General features: G+C 38.1%; 2 protein-coding genes across 5 annotated transcripts; one reads left to right on the forward strand and one right to left on the reverse strand.

Annotated features, from left to right (window-relative positions):
* Positions 1 to 117: 117 nt before the first annotated feature.
* LOC111260368 (uncharacterized) lies at positions 118 to 2,650 on the reverse strand. Its single transcript, XM_022833073.2, has 2 exons — positions 1,717 to 2,650; positions 118 to 365 (listed from the first exon to the last, which is right to left on the reverse strand). The coding sequence occupies exons 1-2, from the start codon at positions 2,032 to 2,034 to the stop codon at positions 258 to 260; spliced, it is 426 nt and encodes a 141-aa protein (XP_022688808.1). The 5' UTR covers positions 2,035 to 2,650; the 3' UTR covers positions 118 to 257.
* A 292-nt stretch (positions 2,651 to 2,942) lies between these two features.
* Positions 2,943 to 23,316, forward strand: LOC111260369 (cytochrome b5 reductase 4). 4 transcript variants are annotated; one of them, XM_022833074.2, is made up of 11 exons: positions 2,950 to 3,374; positions 5,768 to 5,929; positions 8,523 to 8,750; positions 12,259 to 12,408; positions 16,521 to 16,727; positions 18,559 to 18,774; positions 20,469 to 20,678; positions 20,846 to 20,993; positions 21,211 to 21,300; positions 21,694 to 21,855; positions 22,162 to 23,316. In XM_022833074.2, the coding sequence occupies exons 1-11, from the start codon at positions 3,317 to 3,319 to the stop codon at positions 22,214 to 22,216; spliced, it is 1,686 nt and encodes a 561-aa protein (XP_022688809.1). In that variant the 5' UTR covers positions 2,950 to 3,316; the 3' UTR covers positions 22,217 to 23,316. The 4 variants fall into 4 exon arrangements, with proteins under 4 accessions (XP_022688811.1, XP_022688809.1, XP_022688810.1 ...); XM_022833075.2 differs by having other exon boundaries at positions 2,951 to 3,374; positions 12,259 to 12,366; XM_022833076.2 differs by lacking the exon at positions 22,162 to 23,316 and having other exon boundaries at positions 2,943 to 3,374; positions 21,442 to 21,809.
* Positions 23,317 to 23,421: the final 105 nt, after the last annotated feature.

Raw genomic sequence — 23,421 nt, forward strand, 5'->3', positions numbered from 1 at the left:
TTATACAGGCGTGTTTATGTGGATGGGTCTACAAACGAAACTACCACGTATAGTACGCAAATGAATGAGCATTACCGTTACATATTTCAACGTGATAGAAGCTAAAAGACCAAGACCTGGACTCAACAACAGTTTTAATGGAGACATTCCTTATAAGATTTTGTAATTATGGAAGACAATTGCCGCTAGCCATTTGTTGGTAGATCGTGGGTGTTGTGTCGATTTGCTCGTAGGTTGTAGCAGACGTCTGGTCCCCTTCAGCGGCGAGATTTGCTCATTCCAAATACGTCTAGTAGCCTGCCACGAGTCATTTCGTGAGCCTCACTTTGCCCAAGTGAGTAGGCTATCGTTTTCAAGTGATCCAGCTAAAAGTCGAATTAGAAAATATAAATACTTTGAAAAGTTTTTTTTCTAGCTCATGTATAGGATTATTTGTAAAACGCGATGTTATCATTTGTAAAAAATTTAGAAACTACCCTGAAACGAATAATAACGAATGTTACCTGATAAAGTTCAATACTGACGTGTTTCAGCGCCATTTCAGTGCAGATTATAACGATTGTTTTACATAAACTTTGTTCGATTTTTTCCGTCTTTGTATCGTCAGCGCAATACACTAATGGCATTTAGGTATAGTAGGAATAATCTGTATTTCTTTTAGTCTTGTATCCCGCATATGCCGAAAATAACATGCGTAGGTACAAGACCTCCCAGTCGGCTAACTGTCTAGATTTATTATAAAGACAGTACCGTTATTATAAAGACAGTACCGTTCTTCAACTAAGGCATATCTGTGCTATCGGAACAAAGATTTGAGACTACGAGGAAGCCAAGAATTCTTGAACATTATTTTTGTTGAAATTAAATTGATATCAACCTAACTTACTTAAAAAATGACTTGAGTATAGCCGCATTTGGATTTCGTTGGGCATGCATTGTCACAATATGTATTATATTTTCATATAGCCTGACGCCGACTGATACTCCGGAGAGAATAAGCAGCGAATTACTTATTGTAAAAAAAAAGCTTTTGCATTTTTCTTGCTTAAAGCTACTAAATATTGCTCACGAACGTATGGACAAGAAAAAAGCGACTATTGGCCCAGCGTGTATTTATGTTGTTTCTTTATTGTGCACATTGTTTATTACCTTTATCCTATGGAACCCCCGTGTCCCTTTGAGAATGTTCACATCAAAGATCGTATAATAATAAATTTCACTAGTCATGAAAATCTTATGCTTTAGGTAATTGCAGTATTTCTTAGCACGACGCAGGCTAGTCACTTAGAGGCTAGCCTTGTATCCTCGATTAAGTAGACTTAGTAAAAATACCTTTTTTAGGGATCTAAATACTGCTATAAAGTTCTGTATTTACTTTAAAGTTTCCACGTATATAGGCTAGAAGCGAATTTCTCCTATGTACCAGCATCTTTGCTAGTAGTGCCGATTCTACCTACCTAACTAGAAGGAAAAATTAACTCAAACTATTCATGCACTTCATAACACGTACCGTGCAAATATATACGCCATTAAATGACCGACTGATACATTTCGTATAAATCAAATTAATGTAGGCAGATCTTATTACTGGCAGTATTCTATACATACTCGTTATTTTATGTAGAGTTCCTATAAAGACTAATGTATTTTCGAAATGTTAACACAGTTAACACAGGCATAGCAGGGAGGAAGCAGCATATTGAACAAATTGATTACCTTTTCCATAAGCTCTTCAGCGCTCAGCTGAGCCAATTCCTGAACTTCGGTCTGTTCATCTTTCTTTGGATCTTCCTGCTCATTTGTGTGATCGCGTGATGTGTGGTCACTGTTAGTATCTCTTGATTCATTGTGGGAACCCAAATTTTGGCCCACCTCGTCTTTATTGTTATTGTGCTGCGGATCACCTGACGACTCGAATCTACTACGGCCCTCCTCGAGTAGAGACTCTTCAAGCCTGGATGATTCTGCGACGGGGTTGCGAAGAACTTCACAGTCCGCGAGAAAATCCTCGCTCACCGTACCCTCCATCGCCATGCCATCACAGCACAGTGAACTTCCGTGTATAAGTTGATGTTACACTTCAATTTATTTATTTTCCAATGTGGTAAAACCACCTCTAAACATATCAGATATACTTTGATTAAAAAACAGCCGCTGTCTGCCTGTAATCAATACGAGTGACGACACTTTCTTGGGAACATCTGCTTGATATATTCCTGGTCATTTCGTTGTATCCCGCTTGACAAATGACCAAGACACCTTCATCCGTAATATAAAATCACATTATAATCCATGGATATCAAGTCAGTTGTTAATCCAAGAGGTTTGCTTAGTATATTCTGGACCAAACACAAGAGTAAAGGCTATTTGATATTTGACAGTAAGTCTCCATCATCTGATTATTAAGTATGTAGGCCTGTAGATCTAATAATTATCACTTCTTACGAGTCAAATATAAGGTATAGCACGAATAAACTAAAAATATTAAAGTTCTTTGCACGGAATATACTTCATGACACTGCAGCAGGCGATTAGGCGTTTTTCACGGGCTGTTTTGGTTGGGAGAGGCGCATCCGATGTATCTATAGCCAGGGCCGTCAGATGGGGCCTAAGAGATCTTCGCTAGCGGCACCTAGAAGTCAAGACATCGTATTCGATTTCTTTTGGCGCCGAAAACAAGCCACTTATTCTAGTCACCAAAAGAGGGCGCTGCGGCCTCACAGTGGGCTTAGTTATTCGATTGAAATGCCGTGTGGTAATCTTTGCTCACCGAATGATTAATACGATAATGTATCGTCAATGGTTTGCTAGGTAATTGTAAAAAAACTTTGTGGTAAGAACAATATGTTTTGAGCCGACTGCAGACCTATTAACGTTTAAAGCTTGGCGCGTATTTGGCATCGTCAGCTGTTGCGCTACTTTTCCTCACAAAGTGCGTGAAATTTGGAACGCACCTCGGTGGCACAGCAGCTGATTGTCAGGGGGCTTTTCTGATGAATATCTTAAGCTATTCGTTCTGACATGCTGATTCTTGTAATCTCATGCGACGGCCCTACCAGTTTTTGGCCAAATAAATACAATTTTTAATCGGAAATGAACCTTGTAAATGAACGGTATACCTCGCGCCAACAGTAGCTCTTCGCGGTTCTGGACTGATTCGACATTAATGTGACTTCACTCTTCGTGCTATACTGAAGGAGAGTGTATAGTGAATTCTAGAATAAGCTGTGCACAGCAAATGTTCAAAAATTCGTAAATGCTGGCGTTGAAAAATAAGTACATTGGATAAGTGCTTCCGTCTATTCAACGGCTTAAAATGGCTTCGGATGGGGAAAAAAGGAGCACCACACTTACGTCAAACGCTACCGGTTCCGGTAAAGCAATAGTAAAAGCCTATGAATGAGGAAGTGCATGCATGTTCCTACTGCTCTCACGTGTATCGTAATTATTTGAAGTGGCCAAAGCCAATAAAAAGTCAACCGTCTGACTATAGCAAATAGGAGAGAGTTTGATGGCTCGAAGTTTGGTTAATTGTGGATATAATAATAATACTGCCGCTTCAAATGGCCATGCGTTCAAGAAAACATCCCAGATGCTACAAATTCAGTCGGATTGCCACTTACCTGAGCTAGATAAGTGCATCCCTCTTTATTAGTGGAGCACAACGGGCCAAGAGTAATTTGATTCTAAAAGTACGGTGTGTGGTAAAAAAAATTTTCATGACCACGAGGTACAGATGGATTATTGGCTTACTGTTTTTTTTGGGGTGACACCGGGTGCGATTCGCCCGACTTTTAACTTTTAAAAAATGTGGCTTTTTGCGTGAGTCAGTACGATACTAAAACTTAAGGAAATTAAAACTTTCAAGTTTTACGTCCGGTATTGCCGTTGAGCATTCCATCAGGTAGATCACTGGCTCTCAACACCAAAAAAGTCTGTCTATTCAAATCTAGACTACAACGTGTCCCTAAGATTAAGGTACAAGTATGTTACCTACTAAGCTATCACGGGAATGTTGAGTAGAACCTAATTTGGGAAAAGGTTTGTAGTACATGACAGTTTATTGTCACATTTCTTTTTGTAAAGACTACTACTACATCATAAAAACGTGATCCATGAACGAAGAAAACAAAAAATATTCAATAAAATAAAACGTGTTCACACTTGCGGAGACTTCACGGGGTTTTCGAAAGCCAAAGTTATTTCAATATTTCAAAGTAGTTTCAATATTTGGTAATAACAACGCAGATAGTTAGGCAAGGAAGAAATAGTTCCTAGTTCAGTTCTGGACTATGTAACACAGCATATAACTAATCAGCTATGTGAAGGTCGCCAGAAAAGCTATTTAGTTGTCTGCTGTAATAGCCTGTTAATGGCGAATATTATTTTCTAGACAGATCAGTTTGATTATAATTAGAGATGTTTTGTCTACCCACTTAATTTGTAAACCAATGCACTGGCCACCTATGAGCTAATTTTGAATCTGGGATTAAAATCTCTGATTGACTCAGGTCAGGGAGAATAACACTATTTTATGGACGGATACCGAATTACGCAGTTGTTTCTAAAGGATTCGGGCAACCTCCAACAAGCTTTCTGGCCGCCGATTGCACGAGTGCATAGATTTTTATTGCAATATATAGCCTATTACGCCTCCTTAGCCCCAGTTCAGCCTTAGACGGGCCTGAGTCTTTTTAAAACACGCGGTAAAGAGAAGTTTTCTACCCTATACCTTCTTGAAGCTCCTCGACCCTCTATGCAGTGAGTTAAAAAACGAGGTGTACAAAGTTGAGCTAGCAACTGCAAATTGTCACAGGAACGATCGAATGCTGTTAAGAGATTTCAACGGTTGCTGAAAGTGAATTTGTGTTGGCTTTCCAGTACAGAAAACGGCACTGCCACAGTATCTATGAAACGAATAGAAGACAGCTGGTTTGACGATCAGTTGTCATAACTATACGTTCTGATCTTATCTTAAAATATTGGTGTCACGTTTATTCACTTGTTGAAACTTTTTTCCTGTAGTGATAAAGAAATGTGTTTGTTTAGTAACCGGCCGATGGCAAATGTGAACAGCTAGTGATTTAAAATTGAGACCTTTTATAATAAAGCGGGCTGGAGATCTGAACGAATCACACTACCATCGTCTAATGTGGTTGATCAGTTAAGCTTTTAGGAGCTAATAAAATGGTTAAGTCCATTTTTGGACAAGCGTTTTTTTTATTTTAATGCGTATACTCTCCACGCTATCGGATCAGTTTACGGACACCTCAAAGTATTAATTGTACATGCTGAAACCGTCTCCAGTGCTTTCGAATCTTTGGGAGATATTACTACACTTTCGCTAAATATTGCTTGTCTCGTGTGTTATGGCAATTCAGTACTCATCTCAGGATGATGCCTCTCTCTAACACTGCCTCAACTGTAGCTGCAACCATCGCTTAGTACATATATGCCGCACACTGTTAGATCACTGAACAAAGAGAATTAATCACGATATATTTCACCATAAATATGCATTTATATTTGTATAGTCTTTTTATCTTGAGGTTCAAACAGTGAGTGTTGGAAGTTTAGATGGTTGAAGGTTAAGATATTTTACTTTTCCGGCAGCGTCTCTCATTTTATTATGCCTGAACGTCTGTTATTAGTAGAAAGCGAGTATTTCGAATGGATGACCTAGATTTTCACGAAGTACTTGGTCATTGCCTGTAAGTTTTCATTTCAATTTGTACAATGAATTAATAAGATACACTTTACTCAATAGGCCGGAACAAGGTTGCCTTGGCCCCCGGGCATTCTCTTGTTGATTGGATTCGGTTAGCACATAGAGAAGATTTGGCAGGCACCGGTGGAAGAACTCTTCGGGTGACTCCGGAAGAGCTGGAAAAGCATTGCACACCTGACGATGCATGGATATGCATAAAAGGTAGGTACATGGAGACACTGAGGAGGAATGGGGGCGTGACACTTCTTTGTTTGATTATATCAAGAAAACAAGCTGTGAACACCTGTGTACGTAAACAATAAGACTTGAAACTCTAAAGCAATTTGACGAATAACAAGTTCACTTGTTTATTCACCTCTACTAATCGTTACTATAGGGAACAACAGACAAAATTCGAATTGCGACGTGCAAGCTGTAATCTGGTTAACAGTATCCTCTTTTAGAAAATGTCACCACAAGGTTTGTAAACTGAACTCATTTGCGTGTCTACTATTTAGTCTCCGCCGTAAGACCCATTTATTCGTAAATCAGAAGAAGAGTTGAATCTGACTATTTCTTTCTTCAGTCAGTAAAGTTCCGCAGACATATAATTAGCATATAAAATGTATAAAAGAACGATTACAGCAAGCGCAAAGATTTTGTCTTTGCGCTTGATTTGTGATTTTGTCTAAGCTAATTTAAATTTCGGGATAATTTTTAATGGTTTATATGTTGCGGGGTTACTAAAAAAGCATATGTGACGTGTTTTTGTTACCTCAGCATTCAGGTTGGCCAAATCAATTTACGGAATTCGTAAAAGAAAGGCAATGAACCTTTACCAATATAACATCCCTTATAGACATCTCGTGAGTAATTACGGCTTAGCAATAGAACTCAGAGGCGTTGTTGTTTCTCGCTTTCAGTTTCTACTGGGTTTCCTTGATTCCTATTGTATTTTGCTCGGTATTTACTATACGTATCATATTTGCTATTTGAAAAATTATCGTAAGTGATATTTTTTGGGGTTAGATAAACCCACCGCATTTTAAATAACATGTACGTTTGATTCGAGCTTTACTTTTATAGAAAAGTTAATTATTAATAATTTAGCTCTTTAATGGGAAATCAGATTGCAGAGAAAACTGATGGCCAAGTCTAGTACAGTTATCGCTAGCTCGACGTAATGTTTATGAACTGACACTTCAAGAATGATGTTTCTCTGTAACGCCGTTAACGAACTGCTGGTGCCTGGACTTTTGTCCGAGACTGGATGACGAGAGCGGACCCCTTTATTTTGCCTCCTGACTTATGTCTTTACACATTTGCTCAGCAATTTATAGATGACTCCATTAGAACCTAACTTGTTTATGCACCCAAAATTTTGATGTCCAAGTTTGATGATTACCAAGAAAGTTATGTTTTCTAATTGCAGTAGCTACGGATTTGTCTGAGATTATATCACTAAATCAAAATAGAAATCATCAGTACGTGTATACCACATAACTCGGCGATTTATCCTACACTTTATGATGGGACCCGATTTTTAACGCGTAGACCGAAATCTGAATGAATTTATATTGATAATCTCGGCGTTCTTGTTTTAATGAATTTCTAAAGTATTCTTTACATAGGAGTAAAATTGGATTGGAATATAATAGCTATAAAGGATAAAAAAAATATTGCTATTGAGTGAGCATTATGTTATGTTTCATGCTATGATATACATTATTAAATGGTACGTGATGGCGTGCATATAAAATTGGATTGTGAACTTATTTGGCTACAAGCGAAAAACAACCATGCATATTCTTCGAGAAATTTGCATTTTTATGTTGTACTGGAACGGAATAATGATAATGTAATAATAGTTGATACAATAAAGACGGTATCTTTGAATATATGAATATTCTACGCCATTCTTACGGATCGAGCCCCAATATCGAAAATTTAAGTCTCCGAGCCTCGATCGAAATGTTCTATATACATGCATATATTGGAGGTGATTCCTTAATGTGGCATATTGCTACCTGTACACCGCCTGGGGGCCACACAAGTTGCTAGTTCGCCTAGTATGCTAGGCGAACCACTAAAGTGTTTCAGCTCGAAATTCGTCTCCGTCTACAAAGAGTTCTAACTGTCAAACGTATAACTAATGACGTTAGATGAAGTTAACTATTTCCTGTTACCCAAGATCAGCCACGCAAACCGTATACACTGTTTAGCCTGTCTAGCTAACTTCTTATTTTGCAAAAACGCTTGAAAGCGCAATCGCTAAGACAATTGAAACTCGTAAGTTCTTTAAGCAGGTTGCTATTTATATTACGGACAACCAAGGGCCCGATAACATCGGTCTATGCGATCAGATCGATGCAAAAGAGGACAATTATCTGACAACGAGCTCATTTGTTGCTTAAGTAAACATAGCTGCCAGGAAAAATTCAGAGTTGAAACATCTTGTGCTCCTTAAATGCTCGAAGACCTTCATATATATACAATACAATTTTGTTCTTAGCTGGTCTTGCCCAGAATTGCTAATAACCGCAGAAACTGCAGTAGAGTGGTAATGGTGCTAGCAGCTATAATGGTGGTGAGGGCAGCCGATGCAGACAACATTAATCGGAGCGATTTACCGGTCTCTCACCAGCTGCTGTTGGTATACAAGCCTTAGATTCTCCCACCTATTCAGCTGGACAACCCTTCATCAAGTTCAGCCCCCAAGGTCCCCGGTTGCCAGGCGCGCGCCAGCGCGTCAGTCGACGGACGATTCTTGGCTTTCTAACTTCATGCGTGTTTGTTCCCTTCCTTAATGTATCAGGCAACGTGTACAACGTGACTCGCTATCTAGATTTTCATCCGGGTGGTGAGGAGGAGTTAATGCGAGGGGTCGGCAGCGACGCGACGGACTTATTCAATCAGGTGCACGCATGGGTTAACTACGAGTCGATGCTGGACAAGTGTCTCGTCGGAAAACTCGCTCATGCACCAGGATCAAATAGTCCAAAGAAAGCACCTCTTGAGGGCAATATGGCTCCATCAAAAAAGTGTAAGTGGCTCAACTTTTTGCGCTGTATACTATACATTAGCAATTGTGGTTGTCAGAGTTCGAAGTAGTGATAGACATGGATCCATGCAATTTGTATGGATATTATATTTTATCTTTAGTAATTCATTCTAAGGATTACGGTACGACTAAAAGCAACAAAAAAAACAGTAGCGAAGCTTAAATGTCATGTAATAAAATCATAACGCGCTCCATTTGTTGTTGTTTTGCGATTGCGATTTTATGTGTATTGTTGGAACTGTATTCTAAAGTTTATAATTTTACGGTAAATTATATACATAGTTTTTCTTCGTCGTCAAGGCGAACTTAAAGTACCGTTTCATTGGTAAAGCACCCTGAAAGTGTGTACTTTATTTATTAGTATACAGCTGTTTATCTACTGCTCTCACGGAACGATGGGACATTGACTACCTCTTAGATCCAAATCGCTGGTAGCAATATATTCAATCCCTCTGCGAACAGGAAACCCACACAGATTTCTCTTTCGCCCATTTCTGATGCAAGGTAATAACTAATTCATTTCTATCATGAAACGCTCCTTCGAAGACACAGTAAGTTGGTGCGCCAGAAATAGTATTTAGGTAAAAATCCATAAAGACGTTTTGTTGCCGCAGCGCCTGTATCAAGTTTTGTCCATAATTCAATTCATTGATGTTCATTAATTCCATTCTTTAACCTTTTACTAAGCGAACACACTCCGTTCTAAGTGTTTAAAGTTTTTCCAAGTAAACCTCATACTAATGAGTTCGTTGGTCGTTGTATATTTTGCTTAATTTCGTATATTAGCTTCATATAATGTTTTAAAAAACAAAAAAAATCACGTACTAGAGTGGGTTGTTCTCACTCTTGATTTGTCGAAATAATCATGACTACTAGTATTGCTAGTAAGTGCTGACCTTGTCGTAAAGCAAACAGTGACCGAGAACCGTGTATGTACGATTGCACTTTTGGGATCTTTTTGTGCTGGGCATTAATGAATCCTTTTCTCTTTTTCTCTCATATTTAACTATATTGTGTAAAAAACCGACATTGATTATATAATACGTTTCTATTGTTTTATGTCAAACCCCACCAGCAATGAATTGCCACTCGCTGCTGTTGTTCTAAGAACATTTTTACTCATAATTAATTAGCCACCGTTTATTCTTCCTTAAACGTTACAGTTCCCTTCCTTCAAGTAGTGATTTATTTTCATGTGGCTTTATTATCAATTGTGATTTTTTTTGAGTTTCATTTAAAACAGAAGAAAATATACTTCATTTACATTATGTCTAGTAGTAAGCCGTTAGGTGACCATCCGCCTAGCCCTATTTCACCTATTCCTCTTGGTATTATAAGTATATGATTTACTTTTCAAAATCTGACAAAACAAATGATAGCCGACACCCTAATAAATACAAATATAGAAGGATTCTGCTAGGGAATTGCAGAAAAATATCGCATCGCAAAAATCAGACTGTATCCGGAATGAATAGCGGCTTTCGGATGCATTTAGCCCTTACAGTCGGTACTGTTACAATAAAAAGCGCGAACGATGCTGATAAAAGCAATCTTAAATGGAGTTTACTACCGGCTCGGGATATGATAGTGTTATTAAAGTGAATAAGTGATGTTTCTAGAATAATTTATTTTACGGTGTCGTTGCTGCCATAGATTTGCTGACGAGGCATTTACACCGAATTGGAATCCATCACATAAATTAGCTAAGACCACCGGAACAGATTCTAATCTGGCGCTGTTGCGAAGTCGACATTAGATTCGTAACTAGGTTAACCCAAAAGAGTTCTTGTAAATTTTTACGAATCTCGTTTTCAATTAAGTACGAGACTTTTGTTACTTTTAACGAAATTAAAGTGACATCAGTGCATTTCATTGTTTAAAATAGTTAATTGAATAGTATTAGTGGGAAAAAATTCGACGACGTAGTAACCAGAACTAGATCTTATTGACTAAACAGACTGCATTATATTACTTTGTGATACAACCATAATGCCAAACTTGCTCTTTCTATAGAACTGTTTCACCTCAATTATAACTGAAAATTAATATGTGCAATATTTGCACTGTGTAACCGTCCAGCATTATATATAAATTTCACTGCGCTGAGACCCCTCTCAGCATAATTTTCTGCTCAGCAGTTCCTTAATTCAGCGCATAAAAGGCCTGGTTTTCTGGACGTCTATAGTACAAACGGCACCTATATTTTGCTAAGCTAAAAACTGTTAGAGGGATTATCAGATATTTGACTGACGTTGGCGACTACAGAAATCTGCTTCTGGCGAGAGAAAGGAAAAAAAGTGCTTAGTTCTTGGGCTGCGGCAGTCCAGGCAAACATAAAAATACATTCTACAGTATAACGATGGCCGTAGACGCCGTTGATGCTTCATAACTGAAGCCGACGATTAGTTATTTCCCCGTATATAAAATTTCATTGAGGATGACTGTAAAAATGCTTTTGTCACAATAGAGTACCATTAATTAGTAAGCCAAAACAGCTAAGAGTATAAGGAGTCCTTTGGTAACCGTTAATGCTTCGATTTACCGCAATCGCTACCACGATCTGTAATACAAGAAGCTGCTGGTTCTGTTTCGTGCTTAACACAAGACTTTGTTTTATAAAGTACTATATGGACGCGCGGTTAGTTGGTGGGTAGCCCTCTGCAAACAGAAAAATACATAAAAAGCATGTGTAAGTGTATGGTGTGATACTTGAAACGAAGCTTAGACATCTACTATTTGACAGTGTTTTCTTAATCAATATAGAGGATGCGAAAAATAAAGTGCATTTATAGAGCTTATTCAATTTAGTCGCCGTCTTGCATTTTTAGCTAACTTCCAGCACTTTTTAGTATTTGCTACTGCAATATTGCTATTTTTGGACCTGGTACACTAATCCCTTTTATTTGCACTGTCTAGAAATCTGAATTCTCATTTATTTATCTGATTCATATGGAAAACAACGTTTTCCAAATATGGCTTAGCCCATGCTTCATTTTGGTCGATAAATAGTGTATATTAGATTTGCCACAAATATGTATTGGCCCCACTCTCCCTATGCGTGACATGACAACCCTAGAGCATTGCTGTAATATAACAAAGAAAATCACCGATAGGCTCAATAGAAAAAGATTATTATTTCTTAAATTTGATTTTACCTTCAAGACTAATCTGACATTTTTGTTTATTTTGCAATAAAACCCACGACGTGCAATACTGTTATAACTGATCGGAGACGTGTTTTGCTTTTGTGTGTGGTTTTCTTTCCATCCAAATTTCTTAACTATGATGCACTTCTGTGCCAACCCACGCATCCCCGCCCCCAAATCTGTGACCTACTGTCTTTTCGCTTCGGGATTCGTGTACTTTGCCATCGCAAACCACTCATTGGTATTACCTTTGAAATTCATTGACGTGGGGTTGTGCACGCAATCGTGTGGGACATCACTCTTGTACATAAAACGTTCACAAACCATGATTCCCTGCACTGCAGCCGGCATATTCTGTTTATCGCTTCCGAAATCGCTGGGCAGCTTCTTCGCTGGCAACGCCGCTAAGAAAGCTACGCAGGATGGCAGCACCGTTCCGGACGGCTCCGCCGGTAAGATCACTTCAGAGCATGGCTCACGCCGCAGTCAACCAGGTGTCGTACGATTGCACATATTTTACTTTCATACCTTTTATTAGCTTTCCTTAACATTAACTCGACTGTTATTATTGATTGTTATCGAATGTATGACAAGCTAAAGTCTAACAACTTTGACAGCAGGCAGTTATTTTCCAAACAGTTAGGCACATTTGTGGCAGAACGAAAGCATTTGTTCTTGCGTACTTCTTAACGACTTGACCGAATACAATCAATAAGGATTTGTCAAAAAATACGATCTGTAATTGTATAGCAATTAGGCAATATTCATTGTCACGTAGAAATGAATTTTTATGTCGGCTGTTTTCTTCTACGAAAAACAAAATGTTATATAAAAATGATTTATTATAAAAAACATTATTTATTTTTAATTCATGTTATTTGTTATAATGCATAATTTTCATGTGCTCCTGATTGGTCTGTACCACGCCATGGTCATTTTATAGTAGTGTTGCACTTTTGTCCTAGTTTAGGAAACTTGTGAAGCTTAAGTTAAGTAAGATGGCATGTTTATAGATGTTTCACTACTATCATTTAGGTTTCGTAACAACATAGTGAGATTATCCGTGTAGCCAAATAATGTTCGCATGCCTACATGCTCATTAATAATTGCAACATATAGAGAAAGCAGGATTGAATAGTAGTGCTCGAAATTGCGAAAATACTTATTTCCCGTATGTCGAATTGTTGCCGTAAATTAATTATATAAATGTCAGCTGTTGGTAATACTAATAAGTAACAAACAACTAATAAGAACACGGTAGCGTTATATTTCACTATGCTATTCTATTAAGATGGCGATTTTGATTTGTATAGAGTATACTGCTGAGAGTGCAGTTCTTTATAATGAGAACAGAAATATTACGCATAAGTTGTTGTATTTGTGTAACCTTTTACTTTTAGAGTTATTAAATTTAGATATTTTGTACTTTTATAAATGCGGCAGCCTGTGCAGGCAAGCCTTGGGTGAGGCCAGGAGAAGAAACCGCCAGGGAGCGTAGTGAATAAAAACAGTTAAAACATAGAATATTTGAGAATGGGTCTCGTCATAATTAATCATAAAGACTGACCCATCTGTTATTGCTAAATTTTAGAGTATTTGTTGAATTTCGATTTATTAATCTTCGTCACATATGTGGATGTTAATGTTTATTGACTCCTGTATTAAGCACGCGACCGTCTCGGAGGCCATTGCGTGTTAGGGTATGATTTCAAGTGCATCGTATCGCACAATATATATGTATATATTTATTCAATAAAAAAAATCATCATATTGCTTATAACTAATAAATTATTTCTATAATAATTTGCTATTAAGTACAATCGTATTTACAACGGACAAAAAGCTCCAGTTGTTTGATTTTGCAATCCAATTGGTGTGTCAACACAAACGCCAACATGCTTACTCAGTGGCCGAGCAGTAAATATAGCATGAACGCTAAATGCGTTATGTAATATAGTAAAAAGCCATGTACAGGATGTGGCGAGTGATGAAAGCCGATGTTATCTTGATCCCTTATAGACAGGCAATTAGTTAAAATCGTATGTATATTCTGGGGTACGTGCGTGATACGTACTACCCTCATTTACAGAAAGCCATTTAGCTATATTGGACGTTCTTCAGTACACTGTCACTGGCTGTTATCAGACAGAAAGTTACCGTCAGCTACTTATCTGTGATCTCACGTTTCAGAGTGTAAGTTGATTGGTTTCGTCCAACGATTATGCCGCGGACGCAAACGATCATAATTGGACTTGACTATGCTGAAACTGTCTGGTTACTATTTCTTTCGCCCAGCTTGACACAATTTTTGTACGCCTTGCATTTTAACACGCGCGAACACGCAGTTTTAACGCATGCGCAGAAATAGTTACTTCCCCTTTAGTTGCCAGTCGAGCGGCTTACCCTAACCAGCATTCTGTTCAGCTGTTAGTCTCGAACAACAGTGTTACAGAACTTTTTGATGTCCGTCCCGCCTCGAAGGCTTCAAGCGGCGAATCAGGCCTCTCGCACAGTTGTCTGATACACTGCCCTGCCTTATTTGCCCCTGTTACTGGTACTTTGGCTACCATTTTATTTCTGTAGTACTGCATAGGCCGAAACACTGATGCTTCGTTGACTGTCCCTCTAGTAGGTAGGGAGCTTGACCTATAAGAAAATGTTACTGCCTTTGATTATCTGATAGTCAAAAAAAGCTTCTGCAGTTGCGGAAGCTGCTCCTACTGCTGGCTTAAAGAATGTCTCGTAAGCAACTTAATGCATCATTTTCATTACGGAAGGACGAAAGATACAGTTAAAATTTCGTCCTCTAACATGACAGCGTTCAATTATATTTTAAGTAGGTTGAAATCAAATCAGTAAAGAGCCATCGTATATTTTTCTCACACGACGAAACATGACGAGGATTTTTTTAGAATTCAAATTGTAAACTTCGTGTACAAATACATTGGATATGGGCATCGCCTACGCCGTCTATATCTGCGCGACAAACGGAGCATTGCTCTCTGCATTATAGAGGTTCAGCTTGTCTAAGAGAAGCTCAGGAATGGCTTGTATAGGGACAAATGGCTAGTGTACCTTCGCAAATTCTAAACTCAAAATTTTGTTATGGATAAAAAGTTCGTCGTAATTTTCGAAGCAAAAAGATTTTCCTTTAATGATATCTTCGTGGACTGCTCCACAACAAAACAGAATCAATATGCTTTATACACCTTGCCAGTAATATCACTAAGGCATTGGTTTCTTAGTTTTAGATGACCTGTTAAGTTAGCTTTACAAAATGTTGGTTTCATAAAATAAGATGAAAACCTAAATGAAACATGGAGCGATTAGCTAAATTTGACGCTTTCCATCAGAGACTTGAGTCTGCACGTCCCTAAACCGTGTTGAAAGCGGTAAGTGTTTTTTCGAAAGATTTTCGTGCTGTTGATTTATTAATGACACAGTGACGAAGGCGGATTTGCAAAAAATTCTAGCGAATAATTTGAATTTTCTTTTACCGATTAAATAAATAGAGCATATGTTAGTTTTCTCTGCAGTTCGAGGTTAAAAGTAATTTTATCTTTTTTTTCAAATTCGAAGTAAGGGCAAAAATACATTCACGCATTAGCAGACTACTGTATGCTTTTGTCGTAACAATTAATGCAGGTAGATTATATATAGCACGTATTTTTTAGGCTTTCTCTTATATATATCGTATTAATGTTGTATATTATATACCGCGCATGGTGGTCTGAAAGCCAGGGTGTGTAATTGTTTCGTAATTAAGCTTGATCATTCGGAACAAACTTCGGAGGTTTACAGTTTGCAACATGTGTTTGTCAAGGTAACTATCGACCTCTTATACAAAATAGTATTACCCCTTGCTCCGATCTCTTTTTCGGCTGAAAATCTGAAGCCATGCTGTTGGTCTCCGAAGGTTTCCTTCAACTTCCTGAGTGATATAAAATAGAATGTTGTATGGGCACATCTTTTTTTTGAGTTTTTCCTGTCTTTAATCTACAATATTGTAAGTCTGACGCTCCCTAGGTGGTATGGCAGTGTTAATCCTGATAATTCTCAATGAAATGATTCTTTTAAATTTGCCGAGGAATTTCTACTATCTTTCTTTAACTAAAGGCATAATATGGACTGTCGTGCTTTGTAGGTTATGGATGATTAACTTACAGATGTAAATTAAAAGCAATCATATATTAAAAAATATATTTTCATAATATGTAGTACTATAATGCACTAAGCTCATAGTAAGTTCACCTACTTATTTTGAAACTAAAACTACTTCGTAAGTGACTTCGTTTTCCCTTCGTTGTGCTTATTACTTATTCTCTCGAAGCCTTCGCAGTTTTCCTATGTATAGTTTTATTAAAGTAATTTCGCACTGCTGTAACACTCCGTAAGTGAAGCGTCACAAGTAAAATGAATCGGCAGGTCACCTGACAGGACTCATCACAAGGTTCTTCCTACGGCTGTTTCGGCTTAAGTTATCGTAACCAATGGCCCAGCGGCGGTTGGTCTCCATAAACATAGTGATACCGTTTTATAGTGCTAACAAAATACGACTGATAAACGCAGTGGCATTATTAAAAATTTCTGTCTTTGTCGGATTCAGCGTCAAAACCACAATTTCCTTTGGACTGGTTACAAGATGATTGTACAGTATCGGTCATGGTAACATGCAAAACAGACGACGTTTTGGAGAAGGACTGTGTTGCCATCGACATCCAGGAGAAAAAGTTTCGGCTCAAAATCAAAGTTGGCTTATGGATTTACTTAGCCGTCAAAGATCTTGCCCATGAAGTTTACCTCGACTGTAATGGTAAGTGAGCCTGATGTATAAACATTCCTTTATTACCACTCGTGTCATATGTGTGCATCAAGCGTCCAAGTATAACCTTGTTTAGCCAGGATACCGCCTTTTGGACTATCTGTGCTAAGCCATCTTATGCGCCCTGTGTTCGGACGAGGGCTTGCATCGAGTGAAATATCGAAGTTAATATCATCAATATGTTTGTGTAATATCACGGAAGCGCTCAAAGTTTTCTGACGTATTTGTGATTGGCGTTAATTCTTCCGTTCCCTATTGATTCGGAATGTGATCTAAAAGCCGAAGACCTAGGAAATTACTTTTTTATATACTCGTTTTTGTGTAAAAAATAATTCCGCTATCTGTAAGGGGGTTTCAAAATAACTGTCGTTGATGATAGCTGAACAACCTTGACTTGATGCGTTCTCTCTGGACGTTTTGTTCACGAGCTGAATTACTAAGACGCTTCGGAAGACCGCACAGCATAATAGAATATGCATGTGGTGAAACAGATTTAGAAAAGAAATCGCAGCTTTAGCGAAATATATATATATAGGTGGCCATTGTAACTCCGAAACCGGCATGTAAGGCCACAGGTCTCCGGAGTGGTTCACTACAATACATAACCTTACAGGATAGACAATACGAAGTGGGAGAGCAGTGTGATACTATTTTTGTATCGTCTACATGTTTTTCGTTTAAAGCCCTCAAATGTTACTTAATTAGTTAGCCAGTGAAAATCTACTCTTAAGAGTTACATTGCCGTTAAGTATCTCATCTTTACTAGCTAGTTTGTTATAATGATTATCTCGTTTTTACATCGTCTGTTTTTCAATACTGGCAGCTTTTTGTCCTCGATAGTTTTACGAGGAATTACGAGTGGCCCTTAACTATTCGATAAGCTTAGTGGGTGTCACACTTAGGGTTATATTGCATTTTATAAAAGCTTATCGTATTCTATCGATTTTAAGACACGGGAACTAATGTTGGATCGAATCTATTTAATTGTAGAGGGCAGCGCCATATGCATATCGAGTTACTTGCGCCAATCAATCACGTAATAAAAAAATACACTTTAGATTAAACAGGCCTATTTCTGGTAGGAATAAACGATCAATGTAATTGATGATTGTTAGATATCTTATACGTCCATTTTCCGCAGTTATTTTCACTGCATCTTCAACTATTGCAGGCGAAGCATTGCATACAGGTATTTTTCCTCTAAAAACGCTGTCGCGCTACATTTACAACAGTGGGTAACATGCGCTATTTTATAGATATTTAGATATCAAAAAAAACGCAACATTTTACTGATATTTCATTGAGTTGATTAAAATAACGTAGCAGTTGCACTCGGCAAGGATCGTAGATGTCGGTCAGAGAAGCTTCATTAGAGCCGCGAGTCGGTGTCAGAATTTGCTTTTTCCTAATCTTGCAATGGCAACAGCTGCCCAAGGAACTACTCGGCTTCCTGACTATTACTTCTTAGGTCATGAACAGCACTTTTCAGAACTGTGGGACATCACCAGTAATAATCCTTACTCCATCTCTGAGGGCCCAGCAAGGGACTATTTAGCTTGCCTTATCCTGCTAGAGTGTTCTTAGGTTCGGAATCATCTAGAACAGAATTTATTGTTGCACTTGGTGTAATTATTAAAGGAATAGTTTTAAAAAATGATAGTAGCATAAGTTGTAGAGTTTTAATAAATCCCATGTCAATAATCTAGTTAGGGTAATAATGTTTAAATTGAAAAAAATAATAATATGATAAGATGATTGGCTTCTGTTGTCGCGGTGACCAACTTCGTTTGTAACAGACCTTTTTGCTATTCTTTGTCTGCAGTGTGTGTGAACCCCAAACAAAAAACTGTTACTGTTTGTCTAGTGAAAACGTCACCATCCCTATCGTGGTATTCGCTGGGATCATCGGCTCCAGAAGATGCAGACTTAATCGCCGCTAGGGATTACCAATCACGAAGATATTTTCGCAAAGTGAACCTTGTGGTCAGAGAGCAGATCACCCATGACACGTACCTTTTTACATTTGAAATGCCTAAAGGTAATCGCGTGAACCTATTGCCACAAACCTTATTATAAACGTGCGTAAAGATTTCATATCTTCTTCTACAAAATTTCAATTTTGGAAAAATATGATTCCTGCGTACGATCTAAAAGTTTTTTTTTTTTTTTTGTTTTTTTGTTTCAACACATGTGTAGTTAAAACGTTAAAAGAATTCTTCAGTTTTTAGCATGGAGTTCTTATGGAAGATCTATGTTGCTTTCGTAGGTTTCTTATTTACTCATATCTATTTCACTTCTCCCCAGTGTAGCTTTGTGATTCTCGCATCTTCTATGCCGCCTCAGGGTTTTTTCGAAGATATTATCTGCACCGTTTACTGTTGTGTCGTTATGGGCACGCTTTGTTGGCTATTCAATACTTTTTCAACATACCTACCTACTAGTGATGTCTACCACTCGACAAAATGAATATTGGCACGAAGCATGACTCAAAAGTTTAGCCCATTTTATCTATCAGAAACGATAGAAAAAATGTACGTGTGGCTAAGCAAGAGCTACAGAAAGGCATAGAAGAGCCTTAAGAGAATTTATGCGTCAGTGACAGTGTATGACGCATTCCTAAATCAATGGTTTGAACTTTGTCTAATGCTATCACTGCTGCTGAATATTGTTTCGAACGGCTGAGAGCACCCCCCGACAAATGGCCCATACCTGAGATTGATCGTACACCATTTTAAGCATCCCCAAAATTCAGCAGACAAACACGGCTACTACCACAATATCGCGGGCACCACGACGTGAGCCTGACACACGCACACACACACCTAACTAAAAGCAGGCGAAGGCCCTCAACAGCGAAACGCTGTTTGTACAGTGTCCGATTTCACAAAAAATTAAACTACATATAGAAAATAACTTCCCTTATTCATACACATGACAACTGAGAACGTAAGAATATAAAAGGGTTCTGTGATATGTAAAGATTGCGATATTTCGTTGCAATAAGGGAACTTCGTTTTTCGTTTTTTTTTTTCGAAACCAAGGCGAATCCTTCTCCTCATGCGTTTATCCTCTATTCGACTAGACGTCATTGTCCTATCGTCATGAGTATTGGCCTATTCGGCGGTCTATATAATGTTTTACATTCACTGATATTATGCTATTGACCTAATCAAAGAACCAGATATTTATATTTGTATAGCTTTCTATAGTATTCATATGACTCAACTGGAAAAGGCAATTATGGCAAAATTTTCATTATTTTATCAGTAGAAAGCGTCAGTGTAGCGGGTCTCAGTTATAATTTTCTCGTAGATCGATCATTGTCGGAGATACGTTGAGGGGTCTGCTACATTGGTTTTCACCTATTCGACATGCCCATTTCTAGGTTGGACCTAGAAACTGGACCTAGAACTGATTTCGATTATGTATACGTGAAACGCGAAAGAAATACCTCATTTCTTTATGCACATATAATTACACGGTGTTCGACGACGCAAATTGACGAACGAGTATCTTTGATTCGTGTTCTTGTCTCTCTTTCATCTTTAGTAGTAATGCAGATGTTTTCGAGGAAAACTACGCTATTTAGCAATATAGTTTGGACTGTTTGGCGTGAATATGAATAGCAAGCGCCAATATGTGGCATAGCTGTCGATATTTTCGACGTTGTGTTTTTGATTTGCACATGTGATCGTGTTGACACTGTAGTCGCTGTTTGAATGCGTTCTTTAGGGACACTAGTTTTCGTGCCGGTAGGCCAGCACGTATCGTTGCGAGTACCGCTTGAGGACGGGTCAATGTGTACTCGGAGCTACACTCCGGTTGTTCCGTCATTGGAGGCTGCAGCGAGATCTCCGTCAAGTGACGGTCGCAGGATTCACCTCCTCATTAAAATCTACGACAAAGGACAAATGACACAGAAACTCGACTCGATGAGTGTCGGTGCGTAGCTAGGAACTGCTTCATTTACGCATTTTGGTGTCTCGCTTCTGAAAAACTTCGAAAGTTAAAATTAGCTAAATATCTACTTATAGTAAAGGATATTTCCTAGATATGAAACGTTTAGATTTGATAAGACCGTTTTTAAATGAACATCTTTGCATACTCAGGTGACCAAATCTTAATGGCAGATTCCGTTGGTACGTTTGTCGTGCATCGATACGTGGAATTGGAGAACCTTGTATTACTTGGAGCAGGCACAGGCTTCACTCCAATGGTTAGGATGATCCTTTGGGCGTTATACAACTGCAAGGATATGTAAGTAAAATGTTGTTGATTTCGCCATAATGCTAATCATAATGCCACCGATGAGGACTGAGCTTGACTTAGAATTAGAAAATTAAATTGTTTTTTGGCTCTCCTTGCAATATAAAATTTTTGACATTTCGCGTAAAAGAACATTTTCTAAGATGCGCTTGGCTTACCTCATTGCCTATTTCAGCAAATAACTTAATTTGCATTTGCACAATTGCAGAAAACAAGTGCGTCTTATGTCGTTCCATAAAACGTTTAATGATATAATTTGGAGAGAACAACTTGAGTACTTACAACAGACTGATAAGAGGTAAGCGACTAAACAAGTCAACTGTTGCTCACGCACACACACAACTTTCTTCAGCGCTGTATTTTGTAACAAATGTACACATAGTCGGACACAAAAAGTACAGAAAACTGAAGACGGAAATTAGAGTTCGTTAACTTATAGGGCATCTTACCTGAACCTCGGCGCTGTGCCTACGTTTCGTGGGCGGTACACAAAGGCAGAAAACATAGCAGGCAGCAACGTAAGTAATAGTAATCACCAATAAACTGTAATTTCTCGTATGGCGAATAGGTGGAGCTCGACCGAGAATACGGATGTCTAAAAAAACGTTCCTTAATTTTCTTAAAAATAATTTGAGCTTTTAATATTGCTAACATTGTCTAGGTGCTCGTATCATGTTATTTTTTTCGATAGGTTTATTCACGACATTATTTTATCAGAAGCTGACGACTCCTGGACGGGCAAAACTGGCCGCATCCGAAGTGAGTTACTGCGTGATACGATTCCATCGGAGAGGGATGGAAAGTTGCTTGTTGGCATCTGTGGACCGCCGCCGTTCACAGCGGCTGCTGCCAAGTAAGGACGACCAAGCTCCCACATAAAACCTTTTCAGCATATTTTTGTTTGCGATTGGTTATGGGTTGGCCTAACTCTTTTGGAGTGCCTTCGTACAAGAAGTTTAAAGATAAGAGTTACAGAAGCCTAGTTCCTAGTACAGACAACTAATCAGTAGAATTGGCATAATCTTATGGCAGCAAAATGTGCACACAACACACAACTTCCTTCGCATTTAGTTGTCCGATGAAGATGGACAAACGTATCTAAATATGTAGAAATCGAACTTTTTTTTTTAATTTGTTAAGTTCAATTAATTTTTTACAGGTTACTTCAAGATTCTGGTTACACATCAACGGCCATTCATCGCTTTGAGTCTTAAGCTCTGCATCGCTCTAAGGCTGGTAATTTTTATGCATCGATTTTTTTCAGCGCACCAGCTTTCATCTTTAACGCTCCAGAAAGATTATTACCATAAACAGTGTACTTAAACTGAAACACCCCGCACGGCTTCGTCTAGATAACCACCGCGCTAAACAGTCTTCGCGGAGCCTATTCCAGGGACGAGCGCGGTCGTAGATGGAACACGAAGAACCTGGGAAGATCGAAATTTAATTTTTGGTCATACCTCGGGTAAATGGTTAGGGCAGGCCAAAGTAATAAGAAACACATCCAAAAGACCTTGGTAACCGTGAATATCTTATCAATATTTAGATAATGTTCAAGTATCCAGAACTTGTGGTTTTACAGCACTACGCATATCTCAGATGCTTTATACATCTTAGAGCATTATACAATACAGATTTATCATTATTACGGTTCATAAAGGATAGATAAAGCAAGCAAAAAGGAAAAATGTAAATGATATAATCGTATTACTAAAAGGATATAGACTTGATATGGACATTTAATCTTCTATATCTGCGATTGCTTAAGAAAAAAATTAAAAAGAAAATGGTGAACGTTTTTGTTTTTAAAGCTGCGTGACCTTATGCCGTGAAATACCGAAATTGCAAAGAAATATATTGTGAATTTAATTTTGGTGAAGTTTTCTAAATTTTAATAACTACTGACAATATCAAATTAGCAGTGATCTGTTCTGATGGATGGATGTTAGAGTTTTAATAAAATTGTTAATTCTTAATTTAAAAAAATATACTTTTTGGATGACTCGGATGTGAAAATTCTTAATTGGCCTGGCCACCAGTAATTGTCAGAAGTGGATATTTACTGCTGTTGAGTTCCGTAGGAGTCAGTTTATTGATATTTATTATACATTCGCATGATTAATATAAAACAAATATCGAACGGTACAACGTAGTAACGAATGCCTGCGAACCAATGTAGGCGTACAAGTGGAATGATTTCGAACGCAATCGAAGTGATTTGAATGTGTAAGCAACCGTAAACGTGTAAATGTACTTATCCGTGTTTCGAAAATATAAACCAATGAACTGTTGTAAAATGTTGCAAATCACGAAATGTTTTTACGTGTGTTATTTTTTGCGAAGTATTTTAGAGCTTGATACAGGTCTACAGGCCTGTCTGACTTAATATTTAGCCTATAAAAGCTTGTGGGCGTACTCT

Source organism: Varroa jacobsoni, unplaced genomic scaffold (genome assembly GCF_002532875.2).
Source record: "Varroa jacobsoni isolate VJ856 unplaced genomic scaffold, vjacob_1.0 scaffold_431, whole genome shotgun sequence".
NCBI lineage: Eukaryota > Metazoa > Arthropoda > Arachnida > Mesostigmata > Varroidae > Varroa > Varroa jacobsoni.

Bases quoted from the DNA above. Each gene is read 5' to 3' on its own strand.
- LOC111260369 (XM_022833074.2), top strand. From the start codon at position 3,317: ATGGCTTCGGATGGGGAAAAAAGGAGCACCACACTTACGTCAAACGCT. The intron at 20,679-20,845 runs GTGCGTAGCTAG...TTGCATACTCAG, and splicing joins ACTCGACTCGATGAGTGTCG to GTGACCAAATCTTAATGGCA. The intron at 21,301-21,693 runs GTAAGCGACTAA...TTTTTTCGATAG, and splicing joins TTACAACAGACTGATAAGAG to GTTTATTCACGACATTATTT.
- LOC111260368 (XM_022833073.2), bottom strand. From the start codon at position 2,034: ATGGCGATGGAGGGTACGGTGAGCGAGGATTTTCTCGCGGACTGTGAA. The intron at 366-1,716 runs GTAATCAATTTG...TTCGACTTTTAG, and splicing joins CTGAAGAGCTTATGGAAAAG to CTGGATCACTTGAAAACGAT.